This window comes from Ciona robusta, chromosome 12, assembly GCF_009617815.1.
Source record: "Ciona robusta chromosome 12, ASM961781v2".
Classification (NCBI taxonomy): Eukaryota; Metazoa; Chordata; class Ascidiacea; order Phlebobranchia; family Cionidae; genus Ciona; species Ciona robusta.
In genome coordinates, this window is record NC_143246.1 from 5,167,173 (window position 1) to 5,187,157 (window position 19,985).

General features: G+C 35.1%; 5 protein-coding genes across 6 annotated transcripts; 3 read left to right on the forward strand and 2 right to left on the reverse strand.

Moving 5' to 3' along the window:
* Nucleotides 1-591: 591 nt before the first annotated feature.
* On the reverse strand, nt 592-2,148 carry LOC149727100 (DNA repair protein XRCC2-like). The gene has a single exon (XM_089889806.1). It carries the CDS (start codon nt 1,941-1,943, stop codon nt 1,164-1,166), a length of 780 nt encoding a protein of 259 aa, XP_089745932.1. The 5' UTR covers nt 1,944-2,148; the 3' UTR covers nt 592-1,163.
* A 129-nt stretch (nt 2,149-2,277) lies between these two features.
* Nucleotides 2,278-5,634, forward strand: LOC149727101 (MORN repeat-containing protein 3-like). Its single transcript, XM_089889807.1, has 6 exons — nt 2,278-2,529; nt 2,909-3,066; nt 3,371-3,530; nt 3,903-3,985; nt 4,305-4,406; nt 4,597-5,634. Exons 1-6 carry the CDS (start codon nt 2,385-2,387, stop codon nt 4,663-4,665), a joined length of 717 nt encoding a protein of 238 aa, XP_089745933.1. The 5' UTR covers nt 2,278-2,384; the 3' UTR covers nt 4,666-5,634.
* Nucleotides 5,368-10,621, reverse strand: LOC149727102 (calcium release-activated calcium channel protein 1-like). The gene is made up of 7 exons (XM_089889805.1): nt 9,943-10,621; nt 8,854-8,993; nt 8,187-8,360; nt 7,772-7,835; nt 7,149-7,274; nt 6,512-6,676; nt 5,368-6,203 (listed from the first exon to the last, which is right to left on the reverse strand). Exons 1-7 carry the CDS (start codon nt 10,043-10,045, stop codon nt 6,037-6,039), a joined length of 939 nt encoding a protein of 312 aa, XP_089745931.1. The 5' UTR covers nt 10,046-10,621; the 3' UTR covers nt 5,368-6,036.
* A 1,241-nt stretch (nt 10,622-11,862) lies between these two features.
* Nucleotides 11,863-14,923, forward strand: LOC149727103 (uncharacterized). 2 transcript variants are annotated; one of them, XM_089889796.1, is made up of 5 exons: nt 11,863-12,090; nt 12,363-12,488; nt 12,552-12,656; nt 13,042-13,218; nt 13,497-14,923. In XM_089889796.1, the coding sequence occupies exons 1-5, from the start codon at nt 11,874-11,876 to the stop codon at nt 14,705-14,707; spliced, it is 1,836 nt and encodes a 611-aa protein (XP_089745922.1). In that variant the 5' UTR covers nt 11,863-11,873; the 3' UTR covers nt 14,708-14,923. The 2 variants fall into 2 exon arrangements, with proteins under 2 accessions (XP_089745922.1, XP_089745921.1); XM_089889795.1 differs by having other exon boundaries at nt 12,363-12,656.
* Nucleotides 14,924-16,011: 1,088 nt separating this feature from the next.
* Nucleotides 16,012-19,641, forward strand: LOC149727104 (uncharacterized). The gene is made up of 5 exons (XM_089889799.1): nt 16,012-16,146; nt 16,900-17,025; nt 17,103-17,207; nt 17,389-17,565; nt 17,895-19,641. The coding sequence occupies exons 1-5, from the start codon at nt 16,131-16,133 to the stop codon at nt 19,100-19,102; spliced, it is 1,632 nt and encodes a 543-aa protein (XP_089745925.1). The 5' UTR covers nt 16,012-16,130; the 3' UTR covers nt 19,103-19,641.
* The last annotated feature ends 344 nt before the right edge of the window (nt 19,642-19,985 follow it).

Here is a 19,985-nt window from a genome sequence, read left to right on the forward strand (position 1 = left end):
TTGTAAACATACTTGTTTTTCTTTCCCAAATTTTACCTCAAAATCGCCAAAATTTCACGGTATTTAGATTAAAAAAGTTTGTGTAAGATAAAACTTTTCGCTAATCTTTTTAATTTTAAAAAGACTTACGGCAACCTTAATATGAAATACGAGAGTAGGATGCCAGTAAATCTTCCTTTCCGAAATATTCAATGCTAATATAAGACACCAACGAACAAACAAAACAAAAAGCAACTTCCAAGGTTCTAACTACAAAACAATAGTTTGAACATTAAACGTCCGACCGTTTGCGATCTCAGATCATCTGTAACTACAAAGTAAACTATTTCACACATTATATCGTCTGTTACGAATATATCCATGATAAATCTTGCAATATGATTTAAATACCGAATCAAATTAACAACATACCTATGTATTACCTACTTGCGTGTTCCGTAGCCTTGGAATTTATTTACCACAGTCTGCATAAAATTTGTCCGCGAGTGGTCCCACATCAAATATACGGGGCGTTTGTTTTTTAGTTTGAAATTTTATAATTATGGCATATTGGTCTCAGTACCTAAGTTTTTTTTTATATTTTAAGATCTAATATAGCCAATAATCTGCCACTTAACTTACCGTTCTCCATTAAGCTGGTACAAAAAGTTAAAACTAACCTTAACACAAATTTCTCAACAGCAATTTAAATTCTTATCACATATCAAAGGCTATTCGTTCTATCATGTTAGTAGTACAGCTCGGAATATAACAGAGCGCTTTGTACTCTATCGAAACTATAGGCCGACCCTACCATGCCAAATCAATATGTTTAATGTTAATGTGCATGAGACGCTAATCCCTTTTCAATCGTCGGGATTACGTTATACTAAGAACAAAAAACGGCTGCATTGGAAAGAGCAGGTCACACTAAATTAAAAATAATTTCCTGCTCCAGCACTGTTAAATTCAAAGTCAAAGACATTCGCTTATAAATTACACGAGGCACGCTAAACAAGTATAAAGTTAAAGGCGAACATGCCATATTGTAACATAATATGTTAATACCATATTGACAATTGCATTTTCGCAAACATGTTTCAACACTGGTAAATGTAATGCAAGTTGGCTAATGAACGACCTAATCACGTCAACAGCAGGGAACAGTTGCAGTAATACGTAGATTAAATTTCCGATAATCCTCTTTCGTCCACAACGAAACCCTTTTCGTAGTGTGATGGTGAAACGCTATGTATCGTGATTTTTTTCGGTGCGGCGTCCGCCAAGCTATTACATTTCAGCACAAACCTATAGTTTACCAATTCTGACCACTGTGCAGGTAGAACTGGTTTGTGCAAACATACTTTACCCGATGTGTCAGTATTTTTATCCGTCACGTTTATCAATTGTTGCGACGATGCCAACACGCATATCTTATATCTTTCTTTGATCATTTTCAACGCGGCTATAACTTTTCTCATTTTTACTTCTTTAAAATAATGGCTGGTGCCTCCATCTTGGCAATCTATCCAGTGAAATGCGGTAAGACTGTCGAGTATAATCATTCCGAACTGCACCTTACTGTTGGCTATTAATGGTTCGATTGAGTGCAAGGTGATCACTACCTGTTCGGTAGAATCGCAACGGACAACGAAAAGCCGCTTTAACCATAGCTTTATGACACTTTCATCTGCTTCTGTTTTTTGTTCCATAATAGCCATGATTCTCAGTAGGTCCAAATGGCCGTCAAGATCGAAATACAATACTGCAGCTTCGCAACCACCGTAGGATTTAGGAAGAATGCAATCGATCATTAAATGCTGAAGTACCGTAGATTTTCCGCAGGCTTCTTCTCCAATGATTTCCACGGCGTTTCCATCTTGCAAGGAGTTAGGATGACAGAAAAGGAATTTTCCAATGTTGACAACCGTAGGAGTGTGAGTTTTCACAGAAAATGAAGCCATGATTACAGCTTGAATCAGTACAAGCCAATCACGATAAAATTTGCTGCATAATAACTACAATTTAATAAAGAATGATTGACTAGTAATGCAATACAGTCTTGTACAAAAGTTAGAAATATTCCCGCCAATTTTGCATGTCTCAGGTTAGGGGATTAATCTATCTTATTCTCACGCGGATTGGTCAAACATCAGAATAATAAAGCACCTGTACACAAATATATGATGTCGAATAACTTAAATTATTTTTTTAATATATACTTTACAAATATTCGCAATTTTTATTTTGTGTGCCGCGAAGAAAGTAAGAATGAAAAGTGACCTCGTGGTGGCGATAAAGTGCAAGGCTGGTCTGTTTCCATAGAAACCAACAAGCAGACTGTAAACGCTTTTTGACAAAAAAATAGTTCTGCTTTTTTACAAATTTAGTTTAGTGACATAAGAATGCCGCATGTAAAACAACCGCGAGTAACAGAGCCGCTCTGGCATTCATGGGACTATAAAGCACAGAAAAAGGGTCTTCATAATACAGTTTTCTCTGTTAACGGTGACGAATTCACTGGAGAATGGTTAAACAACAAAAAACACGGTATGTTCTTTTTATTATCATTTCTCGTGTTTGTAATTTCATCATTTTTACAAAGGATTTTAATTTTCTCCATAAATAATGCATGTCTAAAACCACAACAATACAGTTCTCCACTTTACTGCTACTACAATGGCGGAACTAGGTGTCCGTGTGCAAAACACTAAATGGTAATTGCTCCAACCCAGTGGTCACTATTGAGTTCTCCAACTTGTCAGCCATACAGGAGAAAAAATTATTCTTTAAACTCCAAATGCTACTTTTTCTCCTAACTATAGCCTATTTCCCGATATAGAACGCATGTGATATAACTAATATCACACTTGTCCTATTACTGCATTCACCGAACTAATTCCTAACTTGGCATGTTTGAAAATTCCAGGCAAAGGTACCAAAGTTTGGAAATCCAGCGGTGGAATTTATGATGGCGACTGGAAATTTGGCAAACAAAACGGATTTGGAACTTTGAGTTTTCCAGATAAAGGATCGGATACTTTTAAGAAACAATATTCAGGGGGGTGGAAAAATGGCATGAAACATGTGAGTTTATTGTAATGGTATGCCAATCTGCAGTGTATGACAGGTGCGCGCCCGATTTTGTTTACAAACTTTGGTTATGCATGCCATAATAAGCATGCTGATTAATTTAAAAATGAACCAAATCTTTATAAAGTTAAGTAGAATTTTGTAATGTGGCTTGATAATGTACATACTTAGCATGGCGATTTCATAATAAAGTATCTCACTATTTCCAATTTTTTTCTTTTTCCAAAACCTATCTAAAAGAAAATGTTGTATGACAGTATTAAACTTACAAGTTTAAACCAAATTATTCTTCTTCCAGGGATATGGAACTTTCTTTTATTGCGATACCGAGTATTATGAAGGGGAATGGTATGCAGACAATAGGTGTGGCTGGGGTAGGATGTATTTTGCTGATGGTTCAGTGTATGAAGGGGAATGGGATGAAGACAAATGCTGCGGAAGAGGAATGCTAAGACAAGGTTGGTGGGCTCTTAACTTTTTTTCGGTGACGTGGTTCAGTAGGCCCTCCTCCAACCCAGAGTTTACTGGTTTTAGGTGCTGCTGCCATTGTTGGCATATGTGTCCTTGGGCAAGACACTTAACGCCAATTACTCCAATCTAGTGATCATTACTGCGTTGTCTAAATTGTTATAGACACGAAAAAATATTCACCCTCAAAGTCACATTGACTCACATACATGGTAATTCGTAAGCAAGCACAAGGCGTGTGAAACAGAACACCTTTGTTATTCCTATTAATTTAAATAACACCTTCAATTTGAACAATTAAAATTGGTAGTAAAAATAGTACGTAAAAAAACTAAAATAGTACGTAATTGATATTTTCACAGCAAATGATAATCGTTACGAAGGCGAATGGAAAGGAGGGAAAAAAAATGGGCACGGCAAATTTTTCTACCTCAATAGTGGCCAGGTATATTATCATTTGTATTTTATACTATGGTTTGAAAAGGAAATAGGCCAAGTTTTGTCCAAATCTCAGGTTTCTCACCAAAGAACCTTACTCCTTACCCATATAGAATACAATTTGTTTTACAAATGGGAAGTCGAATTCAATGTATATACAACTGTTTCAGTTATTGCATCTTTCCGCTCTAGTAACCTTTTCCGATCTTTGTTATTGTGACTTAAGAGATAAAATATATTTCGTTTATAAGGAAATAGTTTAGGGTTTTTGGAAGTTTTGTTGTATTTTTTACCAAGAATGGTTCAAATATTTTTTTACTTTCAAGGTTTATGAAGGTGTTTGGGTTGATGATATACCCAAGTGTGGATGTATGACTGACTTTGGAAGAGATGGCACACCTCAACCTACAGTTTACCCAATTCCAAAAGTATAAAGTGTTTATGAATAACTTTTTCTGTATGCGTTAATGCTTTTAAGCCAATGAAGATTTATATAATATAAACATCTTTAGTTTAGATATCTGTTTTAATGTGCGTTTCATAATTGCTACTTATGAAAGAAAATTGTTACATTTTAGATAATAATTTTACCTTTTTCATATTAAACTTTCTTTTCAGATCCAACTGGTAGACCCAGAAGCCGTTGTTGCCAATTCTGAAGATACTTTCATTTCAGACGACATCTAGATAGATTTACAACTGTTTTAGAACACTGTGACGGCATACAGTTTATGTCACTGCCAAAAATACACCTTTCAGTCTGTTCGATTTTTTGTTACAACAAGTAGGCTTAACTAAGCTAAAATTGAATTCAATTCATTTTCCCTTAATTCTACATAATGCATTTAAATATATTTATAGTACTTTTATTCATTTGCTAGCGTAACTCTATTGATTGCTATGTTAACAAAATAGAAATAACTCAAATGCCATAGAAAATAACAGTGCGCCTACATTGATTGATACTGCTTAAATTATGAAATATGATTATTTAAAAATATACCTGGTGTTAAAATTATGACAAGATATAAAAATTCCTGCAAATAATAAATGCATTTAAAATTTTTATACACTAGGGGAGGGGAAGATAGGACACTTTTTTTTTCCCACTCTGAAATATACAAATAACAATCAAGGAATTATAAAAATGTATTTTCATGACTTCCATAGACTATTGTTAATTGTTTAAAACACGATCAAAATTTTGTGTGCAAAAGGTATCCAGTCTTCTGTGTGCAAAAGGTATCCAGTAAGATTGTCCATTTATATTTTCATTCATTGTCCCATTTGGTAGTAAATATTGGATATTTATAGACCTGTATAATCATCTGTGGTACTTGTCAAAATCACAATTGACAAATATGAGATATCATGCACTAACGATATCCATCTTACTTGACAGTACTTTATTCCTTACATAATATTTTTTTATCATAAAACACTGAAAACGATAAAACTCAAGTTTCAAAACATTTTTGTTATTGCAAGTTAAGACAGCACAGATCATCGGTCATTTCGTTAACATTAACAAGTACTGCAGTTTTTGTGTATGCCAACATAACAAACTTTATAAACAGTAGCAGAACGCGCAATTAAAACAAAATTAAAATCTATGACAAAGTAGATTATTGAAGAGTGCAAAATTACGAAGAAAAAGCTAAAATGAAAAAACACTTTAGTAACACTAACTGTGGTAACATGGGTGACTGCTTCCATGACCAAATATTCTATTTATTGTTAATACACCAAACTCTATTTCAGTTAAAGGTAAACAATTATTTGGTTGAACTACACCATAAAAAATTAGAGAGGTTTTTAAGCTTACTTTAGATTGAAATACTGGTAATGGAAAAGAGAGAAATTTGGTCAAAAAATGGTAAATACTTCCACACAAAAATAGACTATGATTGGGAAGTAGGAGAGGACTGAAGTACAAGGAACAAAGAGGCACTGACTGCAGATCTCCAACCATGACCTCCATTACTGTGTATTGCAGAGTATGGTATTTGCAATATTGCACTCAGACAAGGTAGTAACTAGGTTAAAATTTTGAGCATTTCAAACTTGGTCGACAGAAAAATGACCGCTCAAACTTGAACCACTGTGACGATGTGTCTCACGCAACTGGTCTGCTGAATTACGAGCTAACTGACTGTGTGCAGATACCCCTGAATAAAGACGACCAATTGGTTGATGGTACCCAGGCTGCAACTGAGATAGTTCATCTGTGGAAACATCAGTTGTAAAAGACAATATCAACTCTCTAGCCTATTTAGGCTACAATACAAACAAAATTATGCTAGTAGCATCAAACCTTATTCAGTCTAAACAATAGGCATAATTTGCATATGTAAGTCCATTTGTTTACATTCAAATTAGTGGAAACACAAGTCCTAATAGACAATATTAAATAAGGATATCCAAATAATGCTACTATACAAACAAAGCTATAGGCTACCATTAGAAAAGAGTTATACACAGCATAACAAGCCATATTTACATCTGTGAATTAATCTATTCGCATTCAAATTACCGCCATTATTTGCCATGGTCTCAATCTCATTAAATGCATCCTCCATTATCGTGTAACGGTGTTGGGCTAAGGTTCTGTAGAAATGTACAGCAAAACCAGCAAACAATATCACAACTGGTATTAAAACAGCTGTAGCTACCCAAGCTGGAGCATCAGAACTTAATACTGTTGAGACAAATTTTTGTTGAATATTTTTAAACACTATTTTTTTTTAATTTTATACACGAATTTTATACACACTAAATCCAGTCTACGAAATTTAACTTTTTTAAATGGTATATTTGCATTAATTTCAGTTAATGCATTGCTGCAGTAATTTCCACATTATTGTTTAAATAATTGCCGCAGTACTCACAGATTGAGACATGTTTACATTATTTAAAAATGCATATTAAATACTCTATATGATATTACATTCGGATATTACATTCTCAAATCGGGCATGTAGCAAATTGCAGATTGGTACAATCAATTTTCACATCATTTATGTTTACGCAGTTATATTGATTAAACCAACCTATACGTATGACATTTCTATTCTAATTTGAACCATTCTATTAAGAAATACTCACTAGCCTACACCATCAAAGCTTTTATAATACACTACTTCTACAGCAGATATTAAGAGCATACATACATGGTGAAACAGTTGTAGTGGTATTGCCAACAGTAGGCTGATTAACTTCATTAACAGGTCTTAATGTAATGAACTTTAACCAAATAAGTAACGCAATTTCAATCATAAACAGAACAAGGCCAAGACCTAAAAGAAAGAAAAAAATAACAGTGTGAAATAGGCACTTGTGAGATGGGCACAAGTGGATAATATTTTTTAATTAATATAACATAAAAACCAATATAAATGTGGAAAAATGCAAACAAATAGGAGTGAAATAATAATAAGGTTAATAATATCATGTTTACATAGGCATCTACATAAATATTCCTAATTTACTAGTACTGTACTACTATTTGCTTGGTATATGACTATTTACACAAAGAATATGGCAATTATCTGTAATAAATAATGATTACAGTAAGGTACTAAACGCAAATAGTAGTACAACATACATGTAATAAACCAACAAAAACTGATTAAAAATTTCAAATTTCAATATATGTTTTCTCAAAAAATAAGAGAGGGAGAAATACAAGATTTATTTTATGGTTGTGTAGTAAATATTTTTAAAAGTGGTGGTGCAATAGAGAGTTATAAAATACATTCTACATAAATATTATATGTGATATACATAATCACACCTGTGGATAAAATCCATGCAACCTCAATGTATGTCCTCATACGTTTGTGTGGGGACTGCTCTATCTGCGAAAACATAGCATGGATACAACACTAACTATCATTAAATTAAAAACGGACTTCAGACCCTGGTGCAATTATCAATTTAGAAGCCTATTTATTTCTTCACTTTTTTTTTGTAAACAAACTTGGAAAGAATATATATAGCTATAGGAATTACTCAAATAACAAGTTTAAAGCTGAAATGTATAAGCGCAACTAGAAATGTGCAATAGCCAACGAAAAACATAGGTCAATGAATGGTTACAATTATACTTTTGGTTGTTAAGGGTAATTTGTCACTCCGACTTACATCCCAGGTCCCCTGGTGTGCCGTACTGTTTCGTTTACCTTATCCATATTGAGTTCTATACTTACAGCTTTCACATTGTGAATGTTTGATACGGCTTCAATATTTGGCAACATACATGTTGAGATCATCAATGCAAATAGATGGACTGCCACTAAACATGTTGTTACAGTAGAAAACATTATCAAAAGTACTGGATCATATGTTGCTGATCTATCTAATTGGACTTCAACCATTGCAACCTGAGATTGATTTATGAATAAAGAAAACTTGTTTTACTCTTGGGTGGGTGGAAAACAACAGTAATAACATGGATGTCCTGATTTATACACCTCAGACCGGCTTACGAGCTACCATGTATGCAACTTTGTGGGTGTGTATTTCTGTATAGCTGACAATTTAGACAACAAATGATCTTTCACCACTAATGATTTATTACTAATATAAATGTAAACAGAAATAAATATTAAATATTTTACAAAACTACCCATAAAATTGTGATATTTATAAAATATAATCAGTTTCTAAATTCAGGAAAGCTTACTAAAGATGCTTAAAAAAGTATTGTAGCTAAGCTTTTTGAAGTTACTGTATTAAAACTACATATTTGTGGATAGTCATTGCTTTATGTTTATTTAATCCAACAGCTTAAAATTGTTATAAAACAATAAGGATACAATTTACAAGCCATTTGTTTTTAGATAAATTTTAAGGCATATACATACATACACTTACCATTGCAAAACCAGCTATGAGCGCCGAAGTCCTGCTTACTGCTTTAAGTTTTGCCCGACTTAAGTATAGCTGTCGCCACTGGGCTGTCATGTTACTCATGTCGTTTCTACGCCGATTTCCCCAACCACTATATGAACTACCTAGTACCAGTAAAACAGAGAATATGTATTTTACAGAGCCGTGTTAGAATCTATAAAAACTCATTGACAATTTTTGGCACTAGTAAAAAGTATCAAAATGTTCTGTAAAATTGCAGCAGTGTATAGTGAATACTAGGATCATAGGTGTAATGTGAGGGGTGCCTGACGTGAAATGTCACCCCAGACTTTAAAACAGGGTTGACAAGTTGATCTTATATTTTAGAACCCCTGTATTGGCCTAAACCCTTTTTTTATCTTCCTAATACACAAAACCAAACTATACCAAAGTATACTGCATTTACCAAGTTAATGAATTAGGTCCCAATGTCTTTTTTAACCAAGTTAATATATTAGGCCCCAATTTTAATAAAAAATTAAAAATGTGACGCCCATGAATTGGATCACATTGGTTTATTTAAGGCTGCACTCTAGATAACAATTAATTAGACGTCTCTACCAGGAAACAATATCAGTTATTTTGCCTTTTTGATCATTTAGTTATAAAAAGGCTGAAACATAGTATATTTCACAGTGTAAAGCATTACGAAACAATACACCAGCACCTGCCACCTCAAACATTAAAATTGCAGTTATATCAAAAATAAACAATCAAATTTTAATCACAGATGTTAAAATGAAGATAACACAACAACATGTGAATGTGGTCTCAATACACCAATTTTTCGACGCAAAGCAGGAAAAGTGGAACAAGACTCAAATGAGTGAACATGCATGTAGAACATTGTTTTAGTTTAGTACATGCAATTTTGAAGTGAGATTTCTAAAGCATTTTTCTAATGAATATTAAGGCTCAAAGGAAAGAATTAAACATAATGAATATATTCTAATGTTATTCCATTTTCTAAAACTGGAGAAAGAAATGTATTCTGAAAACCATCAAGCGCAAACTGAACTGACCAACATGCAAACACGGACAATTTCTGCGCACCTTTCGACGAGAAGCTAAATTGGGGTTGATCGTCTTTGTTTATATCCTGTCTCATCACGCCCATGCTGCCCTGCACCAAACTTGTTTGCTGGCTGGCTGCCATGTGAACAAATTAAGACCTCACCAGTTCTTTTAAACTGACTAGCAATCAATTTGAAGTCTGATTTTGAAAACGTGCTCCTGCAAATCGTTAAACTGAAAACATGGCTTGATTATAGAATGCTTTTTAGCGGAACGTTTAGCAGTCACACATTACAGCTGATAGGTATAATAGGTTTAAGTCAGTTTAAGGTACAGGCTGTGTCTGTGTTAACTTACCAATTACCCCAACCGCATTTGTTTGAAGAAAAAAATTGTTTATACTTTAGGTATTACTCAGCGCTATAACATATTCGAAGCTGGTTCGTGCGAAATTTCTATAAATATGTTTTTATGGCGAATATTAATATTCATAATTAATATTTTTTGAATTTTAAATTTTTGATTTGATAAATTTTTGAATCGGTACCGCTGGGATCTAGAAAGTACAGTGTCCAAATTTTAGGTTGGTGGCACCAGTAAAAGGTATCGAAAATGGCCGCTATAATATCTGTATTCTAGGATCACCTTGGTCAACGAAACACGTAATTTCATCTATCAGCACAACAAAACACGCAAACGTAACTGTAACCTTTTTATTTAGACATTTGCCACTGTTGTGATGTATTGGCGCACCGAACCATGACATAAGTTTAGTGTTTCGGGGTTCGTTTTAAAAGTCACGTATGTAAACAAAGTTCAATTCTTACCTAAATATGATAAATATGATATATCCAAAATATAACGAATCTTTTTGGCACGCCGTTAGAACGATTTTATTCAATCATCTGATTACAGTAGAAAGACATTTGGGTTCCATTTTGTTTGATGTTCTTTTTACATTGTGTATGTGATCCAATTCGTTGGTTATATGGACGTTTTGCGTCTGTTTCATGTGCTTCCATTTAATTTGTTTGTTTTTTTTATTCTTTCTCGGGGTAACTATTGTTTTTGCGTGTGTTGCGTTACGTAAACGGCTGCAGAAATGCAGCAGAGACGCACCCTCCGCTGCGTTTCAGTCTAATTAAAAGTGTTTTACATCAGAGTCTGTATATAAACATGTTTATATACGGACTCTGTTTTACATTATTAGTAGAATTGTGAGTAGTTATAGAGCAGGGGCTTGAACCCTTGCGAAATATTGCTATCATACAACCACCAATGGTATAGCAAAACGTCGAGCCCCAAGCATTTAACCTCTGGACAAGAGGTTGTTCAGAGGTCATTATACTTTATCATTCAATAATCGCAACTCTGCAATATTACGAAACCTGGTACATTCGATTTAATAAAACCAAAAAAGAGATTACTCCTTTTATCTCGTCCGGTGTAAACAATTTTAACATCAGGTTATAACTTTATTACTGCCAGTCTTAAAGCAGAGCGCTTTAATGTTCAGGTTTTAATACATTTTGTCTGATCAGCAAAAAATTATAGGCTGGTCCGGTGGGTATAAATTATCGGTGGTGTCCAATAATCCGTATCATACGCATAAGTATCCCAAGAGAACAAAAGTTTAAGAATAGAATTTTAAAACTGCAGGCAACAAACATTAAAGAAAACATGGTACTGTTGTGTAAGGAGGTTACTATTAGCTTAATATGGCGTATTTCCAAATCGCGTTTTAACAACCAACAACCAATTTGGCCGTAAAGATACAGTTATGTAGTTCAGTTAATATGCCTTGTTTTTGTTATTAAATAGGGTCGTGGTTAGTTGTTAAAAAAACTTTTGGAAATATGGGATATAGATACTACCGGTATCCCATCTTACCCCACACTTCTATATACGTATCAATTTGCTAGATAACTGTATATGTCATACGCATTTTAACAGGTGCTAGGGAAACCGAGATGGGGTTACTTAGCTTTTCAGTTATTTTGTTACTTGCCGGTACAAATACTGTTGTTAGAGCACAGTGGACAAACGAAAGAAACTTAACCGTGGTAGAAGCTAACCAGTACTTGGACAACCACACACAATTGTTCAAACCAGCAAGAATTATTAACGTTGGAGATGGAATTTACTGCGCATTTGGATACAGTCTTTCAAATATGATAATGGTTGAAGGTAAGATGTCAAATATAAAGTAGAGTGGGGAAAAATAGGACACCTGTTCATTCTATTCTCTCGTCTCATTTGGTAGTAAACACGAACATTCAAAGAATTATAAAACCGCATCCCTATACGACTTCCACAGACCGCTGTTAATTGTTTAAAACTTTATCACGACATTCGGGTATATTATTTGCTAAAGGTGTCCCGTCTATACACCCACCCTTTACGATATCCTACCCATGAGTTTTGTGACACAGATTTGTGTGAATAATGTTCTAACGCAGGAACTACTGGTATCTTGATCATCGACACATTAGAGTCCTCGGATTGGGCCACTTTTGTTTATAAAGAATTTCGAAAAATTACAAGCAAGCCTCTTATGGGAATAATCGTGACGCATTTACATTCAGGTAAAGGTTTCAAACCGTTGAAACAGGCATTGAAATATATTAATAGGAACTTTATTTTTGAAGACCATTTTCAAGGAAATAATCCGTTACTGGAAGATGCAAAAAACAACGGTTGGTCGGTAAACGTCTACGCGCACAGTTCAACAGCAAGGCTGGTTGCAGAAAACGGTAAGACAGTTTCTTTTAACATATAGAATACTGTGGGTTGAGTCGGGTCACCTTTAGCGCATAGTATCTAAATATCGTGATCGGGTTTTAAACAGTTAACTGTATGGGAGTCTTGAAAATAGTAATACATGGAATGTTCTTTTTTAACAGAAAATGGGACGGGAAGTGACAAGAAAGAGTGTTCTAATTTTCCTATCCTACTATACATATCTCTTTTCCTTATGTTTAACCTATTTTATACATCCGTATTTTTGTTTACAGAAAATTCATATTTTTGTTTGCGTTTTAAAATCCCATTCCTATACTTGTTCCGTTACTTCTAAGGTGGTCTGAATATTTGTCAAAAAGGGCAACTTAGTTTACACTTTCTCTACTGGCATTTTAGAATTTACACTGCCAATACGTGGGCTAAGGTCGGCGCGACAATTTGGTGGAATTCTCTCTGACCAGGAAAAGACAAACGACGGTATTGGTATAGATTACAAACCAAGTTCGAAGTTGGTACTGGAACCTCTCAAAGTCACGCATACTTACGATGGAAGAGCAACGTTTACCGTTGCGGGTATGTTGTGTTTTATTTAGCTGTTTCTCTTTTTTAATGTAGGCTATTCTTTGATATCGTTTTCAAAGAGATAGAGAAAAATGTTAGTATGTTATGAATTGTAAACTTACACTAAGCTTGTCGTGTAGCTTAAAAATGTATGTTTCGTAAATTTGGACAAACTTTAATCACGTAGTATATAAGTAGTGTAAGAAGATAATATTGATCAGATAATATTTAATAAAAGGATGTTTCAATTATGTTTTTATAGCAGAAAATAAATCTTTTGTAATCCGCAGGAATAACCTTTGATTTGATTAACACACCTGGTGAAACGGAAGATCAAACGACCGTCTGGATTCCGAGCAAACGAGCAGTGTTTCCGGGTGATAATATCTATCAAGCTTTCCCAAATCTGTATGCGATTCGAGGCTCGCCGTATCGGAATGTGAAACACTGGTATGAAAGCCTGGACATTACGAGGAACTTGGGCGCAGACTATATGGTTCCTTCGCATACATTACCTGTGCTTGGAAAGGAGGACGTATTTAATATCCTGACTAGTTATAGGGACGCTGTTAAATTCGTTTACGACCAAACCTTTCGCTACATGAACCTCTTTTATGAACCTGATGAAATAGTTGAGAAAGTTCGCCTGCCACAAAGTTTGGAGAAGCATCCGTATTTGCTCGAGTTCTACGGTTCCTTGGATTGGTCTGTTCGTAGTGTGTATAATGGTCATCTTGGTTGGTTTGACGCCGATCCAGCCAACTTAAATCCACTTACCAAAAAACAACGCGCTGAGAGACTAACATCTATTATTTCAATTGCCACCATGCTTGAAGAGGCAAGAAAGAGTTTAGATTTGTCAAAGGAAAACTTACAGAGCACGGGCTCTCACATAAATAACGAACTACAGTGGGCATTAGAACTTTCTAAAATGGTTTTAGACACAAATCCAAGTAATTCTATCGAACTTGAAAGCGCAACTCTAATCTACCAAGAAGCGTTAAAAGCAAGGGCCTCGTCTACTTTAAGCGCTGTTGGCAGAAACTACTATTTGTCATGTGCTACAGAATCCGAACGTGGTATAAAAAGGATAAGTCCCAGTAATACATTAAGATACATATTCCGTGAAATCCGGTCGGAAGTTGGCGTAATGATGGAATATCCTTTACGTTTTAAGGCGGAATTCTGCGACGATAAACAACCCATGAGCTTTTTGTTCAACTTCACAGATAGTGGCAACGTGTATAAATACACAATTCGAAACTGTGTTGTGGATTTGGAAATAAACCCAAACCAACAAGGTGCATATTTCGACTTGAAGGCGACGATGGAATTTGCTCTCTGGCGCGACATAGTGGTTGGGGACACATACATCTTCTCTCTTGGCGCCCAAGTTAACATGAAATTAGAAGGACAAGGCCCTCGGTGGAAAAACGTGATTTATCTTTATAAAATCCTACATTTAATGGATCGCAGTGGTTTTCTAAACAATGCTTGGTAACATCATAATATGATTAAGATGTATATATTATTTACTTTAATTATTCAAAAGTAGTGTCGAGTATGATAGATACTGTTAGCACATAATATCCCATGTTTCCTTATCTTGTTTTTTACAATTAACAGCGCAATTTTAAGTCGTGATGATACGGTTATATATAATTCTGTAAATATTTATCATTCGCTACCAAATGAACAATAAAAGGAAATAAAATCATGAATCTTCTTTTTCCAGTCTACCACAAGCAAACTTTTATGGATGTTATTTGGTTGAAACAAAATAACTAATTGTTAGTCACTACACCAATACAAACAAAATTATTTTAGTTATACAAGTACTGTATATGTACATAGGCGTCAGTGGCACATTTTGCTTGCTTAGGATTTATTTTCTGCTTATTTTCAAGCACCTGCAGGTTAAATAATCAAGGGGGCAATCGCTGTTATGACGCAAATGTTCAACGTGTGAATTGCTATTATGTCGTAATCAATTAATTGCCAGGTCGAACAATCGCTATATAATGATACAATTAATCCACGTGTGAATCCCTACTATTTCGTAATAACCATGCTGCTTGGCTAAGAAAACATCATAAATATACAGCAGTGCTACTTCTGAAACATATTTAGTTTTTTTTTACTCTAGCCTGTTACCCTGTTTAATTGCCAAATTATATTTATTTCACATGCAACTTTGACAAAGGCAGTTCCAAGTTTGTGTTGCGAATTCCCGCCAAAAAATACGTATGCATGCGGTTTCCAATTTCGCTTTCTAAAATTAGTTGTCCACGAGCCTGCAGTAGTTTAGGTGGCACGAGAACGCTGTATGAACCAAAAAGTGGTACGCGAGTACATAAAGTCTAGGAACCACTGTACTAAGCGTATGATACGAAACACCCGCGTTATAACTGTTGTCGTTTCGCGGTCACGCGGAGATCAAGCATGTTAGATCTAATTAAACTATTAAAGAAATTACTCCTTTTATCTCGTCCGGTGTAAACACTTTAACATCAGGTAATAACTTTATTACTGCGAGTCTTAAAGCAGAACCTTTTAATATTCAGGTTTTAATGCATTTTGTCTGCTCAGCAAAAATTTATAGGCTGTTCTTGCCAGTATAAATCTCGTATATTCAGTAATGTGTTTCATACGCATAAGTTGTTAAGACAACAGCATCATTTTGGTTTTAGAATTCTAAAAGTACACTACAGGCTGACCAAACCGCGATGGAGTTACTCAGCTTTTCAGTTATTCTGTTACTTGCCAGTACAAATACTGCTGTTGGAGCACAGGGTACAAATCAAAGCCCAACTGTGACAGAAGCTAACCAGAACTTGGATAACCGCACAGAACTGGTTAAAGCAGCAAAAATTATTAACGTTGGAGATGGAATTTACTGCGCAAATGGATACAGTCTTTCAAATATGATAATGGTTGAAGGTAAGATATCAAATATATAGTACTGTGGGGGAAGATGGGACACTTTTAGCACAAAATATATAAATATCCTGACCGTGTTTTAAACAAGGTTTTATAATTCTTTGAATGTTCTTTGTTTACTACCAAAACGTACGAGAAAATAGAATAAAAAGGTGCCCCATCTTCTCCCATCCTACTATACTACTTTATACGCCACGGAACAGCAATTTAGTCTGTATTATCACTCCTAAGTTATGTGTATATACAGTTTATTTATAGTTCAGGTAAAAAGCGACAATAGTACGTATTCAAATAACCAATTGCAATTACAAAAATTACTAATAGACTAAACCCAAAATTTCTGAGGTTACCAACCTCGGTCACGATCACGGATTCAATTTATTCAAATGGAATCAAGAATTCGCGCCAGTACATATACTAAATAGACTGTCACTGTGAATAACAAACATATAGGTATACAACACTAAATCCCTGCGATTAAACTGGATTAACCATGCTCCATAAATGCTGTACTAACTGAAAACAGCTACATTGAACTTGGAATAATGCCGGTTTTGTAACGCATGGTGGTTTTGGAATACACTGAAGCATAGATATCGCATAACACAATTAAGGGGATTAATAACTGTAGCAATTATAAAACAGCATCTTCACGACTCCTATATAGACCGCTGTTACTTGTCTACCCCGCTCTACTACACCCTACCCATGAGTATTGCCATACAGATTTATGTGAATAATGTTCTAACGCAGGAACTACTGGTATCTTGATCATCGATACATTGGAGTCCTCGGAGTGGGCCACTTTTGTTTATAAAGAATTTCGAAAAATTACAAGCAAGCCTCTTATGGGAATAGTCGTGACGCATTTCCATTCAGGTATAAATTGTAAAGGCTTTAAACCGTGGCGTTGAAACAGGCATTGAAATATATTAATGCAAACTTTATTTTTAAAGACCATTTTCAAGGGAATATTCCGTTACTGGAGGATGCAAAAAACAACGGTTGGTCGGTAAACGTCTACCCGCATAGTTCAACAGCAAGGCTGGTTGCAGAAAACGGTGAGACAATTTCGCAATGTGGTTTCTTTTAATATATATATATTAGTACTGTGAGAACATATAGCGCATATAGTATCTACATATCTTGATCAAGTTTTAAACAATTACCAACGATTTATATTCCATCATGTGGAGATAAAAAGGGGCAATTCAGTTTACACTTTCTCTACTTGCATTTTAGAATTTACACAACCAATACGTACGCTAAGGTCGACGCGACAATTTGGTGGAATTCTCTCTGAGCAGGAAAACGCAAACGGCAGTGTTAATATTGATTACAAACCAAGTTCGAAGTTGGTACTGGAACCTCTAAAAGTCACGCATACTTACAATGAAAGAGCAACGTTTACCGTTGCGGGTATGTATAATGTACATATTGTGTTTTATTTTGCTGTTTCCCCTTTTTTGTGTTTTATTCTGCTGTTTCCCCACTCTTCGTTTTTTGAATATATTCTTTGCTGGTGTTTTTTTTAAAGAAAAAGGTTAATATGTTATGAATTGTAAACTTACACTAGTTAACCTTGTCGTGGCTTAAAAATGTTCGTTTTCGTGAACTTAGACAAGCTTTAATCACATAGTTTACAAGTACCTAATGTTAGAAGGTAATGTTGATCATATGATGTTTAACTAAAAAGAATATTTCAATTATGTTTTTATAGCAGAAAATAAATCTTTTGTAATCCGCAGGAATAACTTTTGATTTGATTCACACACCTGGTGAAACGGAAGATCAAACGACCGTCTGGATTCCGAGCAAACGAGCAGTGTTTCCTGGTGATAATATCTATCAAGCTTTCCCAAATCTGTATACGATTCGAGGCGCACCGTATCGGAATGTGAAACACTGGTATGAAAGCCTGGACATTACGAGGAACTTGGGCGCAGACTATATGGTTCCTTCGCATACATTACCTGTGCTTGGAAAGGAGGACGTATTTAATATCCTGACTAGTTATAGGGACGCTGTTAAATTCGTTTACGACCAAACCTTTCGCTACATGAACCTCTTTTATGAACCTGATGAAATAGTTGAGAAAGTTCGCCTGCCACCAAGTTTGGAGAAGCATCCATATTTGTTCCAGTATTACGGTTCCTTGGATTGGTCTATTCGTGGTGTGTATAATGGTCATCTCGGTTGGTTTGACGCTGATCCAGCCAACTTAAATCCACTTACCAAAAAACAACGCGCTGAGAGACTAACATCTATTATTTCAACTGCCACCATGCTTGAAGAGGCAAGAAAGAGTTTAGATTTGTCAAAGGAAAACTTACAGAGCACGGGCTCTCACTTAATTAACGAATTACAGTGGGCATTAGAGCTTTCCAAAATGGCTTTAGACGCAAATCCAAGTAATTCTATCGAACTTGAAAGCGCAACTCTAATCTACCAAGAAGCGTTAAAAGCAAGGGCAACGTCTACTGTAAGCGGTGTTGGCAGAAACTACTATTTGTCATGTGCTACAGAATCCGAACGCGGTATAAAAAGGATAAGTCCCCGTAATAGCGAAAGATACATATTTCGTGAAATCCGGTCGGAAGTTGGCGTAATGATGGAGTATCCTTTACGTTTTAAGGCGGAATTCTGCGACGATAAACAACCCATGAGCTTTTTGTTCAACTTCACAGATAGTGGCAACGTGTATAAATACACAATTCGCAACTGTGTTGTGGATTTGGAGATAAACCCAAACCAACAAGGTGCATATTTCGACTTGAAGGCGTCGATGGAATTTGCTCTCTGGCGCGACATAGTGGTTGGGGATACGTACATCTTATCTCTTGACGACACGGCTGATATGAAACTAGAAGGACAAGGCTCTCGATGGGAAAACATGCTTTATCTTGATAAAATCCTACATTTAATGGATCGCAGTGGTTTTCTAAACAATGCTTGATGATATTTCTTATTATGATTAAGATGTATATATTATTTACTTTAATTATTCAATAGTAGTGTCTAGTATAATAGATGCCATTTGAACACAATATCCTATATGTATCCGAATCCTGTTTTTACAATTAACAACGCTATATTTTCGAGTCGTGATGATACGAATAAATGTAATTCTATAAATATTCTTTGTTTGACATATCACTGTTACTCGTAAGCTGACAGGAGGTGGCTATGAAGCAGAACGCTTTTGTTATTATTATAACAGTTATCGTTTTTCGACTACATGAAAATGATGCAAGTTACATTCAATGTATTAGGCTTTTCACACCACGTAACGCGGTTTAATGATGTTACTATTGTGACCGTGCTGTGTGTGTCTTTTGTCAAGACACATAGTGATCATGTCTCCAACCTAGTGGTCCTCTATCAACCAGATTTGATGAATGTGTTTCTGGTGGGGAATCTCTGATTGTCGACATGTTTCAATGTGCCGAGATTCCCGGAAAAAATCGGAAGAGCACTTCCAGGTTCCCTGCACGGTTCCCACAGTTTGGAAAACCGTAGATATCAAGATAGATATAACTGCTTAGTGGTCTTTATTGATTTTGGATGATTGAATAAAAGACAACCGACAAAGAAATGATTTTACATGTTGACTACTAAAGATATTTTTTGTAAAACGTATAAGAAGTATCACGTATTACATGGAAGAAGACATATAGGTTGACAAGTTGTACATATTTGGTATTTTGCTGACTAGATTTAATGAATGTAATAGTCACATTGTAACTGTCACATGCGTGTAGTTGACTCCTAATCTGGTATACAAGTTCAAATGGTAGGTTATAAGTCCCAGCGTGTAAATAGAGACCGTCCACAAAAAT

What these genes read in the sequence shown, in the direction of transcription:
- LOC149727104 (XM_089889799.1), top strand. An exon ending in AAGGCTGGTTGCAGAAAACG is followed by an intron (nt 17,208 to 17,388) that starts GTGAGACAATTT and finishes CTTGCATTTTAG; the next exon opens with AATTTACACAACCAATACGT. An exon ending in AGCAACGTTTACCGTTGCGG is followed by an intron (nt 17,566 to 17,894) that starts GTATGTATAATG and finishes TGTAATCCGCAG; the next exon opens with GAATAACTTTTGATTTGATT.
- LOC149727100 (XM_089889806.1), bottom strand. Translation starts at nt 1,943, where the DNA reads ATGGCTTCATTTTCTGTGAAAACTCACACTCCTACGGTTGTCAACATT.
- LOC149727102 (XM_089889805.1), bottom strand. Translation starts at nt 10,045, where the DNA reads ATGGCAGCCAGCCAGCAAACAAGTTTGGTGCAGGGCAGCATGGGCGTG. An exon ending in TCATAGCTGGTTTTGCAATG is followed by an intron (nt 8,361 to 8,853) that starts GTAAGTGTATGT and finishes AATCAATCTCAG; the next exon opens with GTTGCAATGGTTGAAGTCCA. An exon ending in TGCATGGATTTTATCCACAG is followed by an intron (nt 7,275 to 7,771) that starts GTGTGATTATGT and finishes TCTTTCTTTTAG; the next exon opens with GTCTTGGCCTTGTTCTGTTT.
- LOC149727101 (XM_089889807.1), top strand. Translation starts at nt 2,385, where the DNA reads ATGCCGCATGTAAAACAACCGCGAGTAACAGAGCCGCTCTGGCATTCA. An exon ending in GTTAAACAACAAAAAACACG is followed by an intron (nt 2,530 to 2,908) that starts GTATGTTCTTTT and finishes TGAAAATTCCAG; the next exon opens with GCAAAGGTACCAAAGTTTGG. An exon ending in TCTACCTCAATAGTGGCCAG is followed by an intron (nt 3,986 to 4,304) that starts GTATATTATCAT and finishes TTTACTTTCAAG; the next exon opens with GTTTATGAAGGTGTTTGGGT.
- LOC149727103 (XM_089889795.1), top strand. Translation starts at nt 11,874, where the DNA reads ATGGGGTTACTTAGCTTTTCAGTTATTTTGTTACTTGCCGGTACAAAT. An exon ending in AAGGCTGGTTGCAGAAAACG is followed by an intron (nt 12,657 to 13,041) that starts GTAAGACAGTTT and finishes CTGGCATTTTAG; the next exon opens with AATTTACACTGCCAATACGT. An exon ending in AGCAACGTTTACCGTTGCGG is followed by an intron (nt 13,219 to 13,496) that starts GTATGTTGTGTT and finishes TGTAATCCGCAG; the next exon opens with GAATAACCTTTGATTTGATT.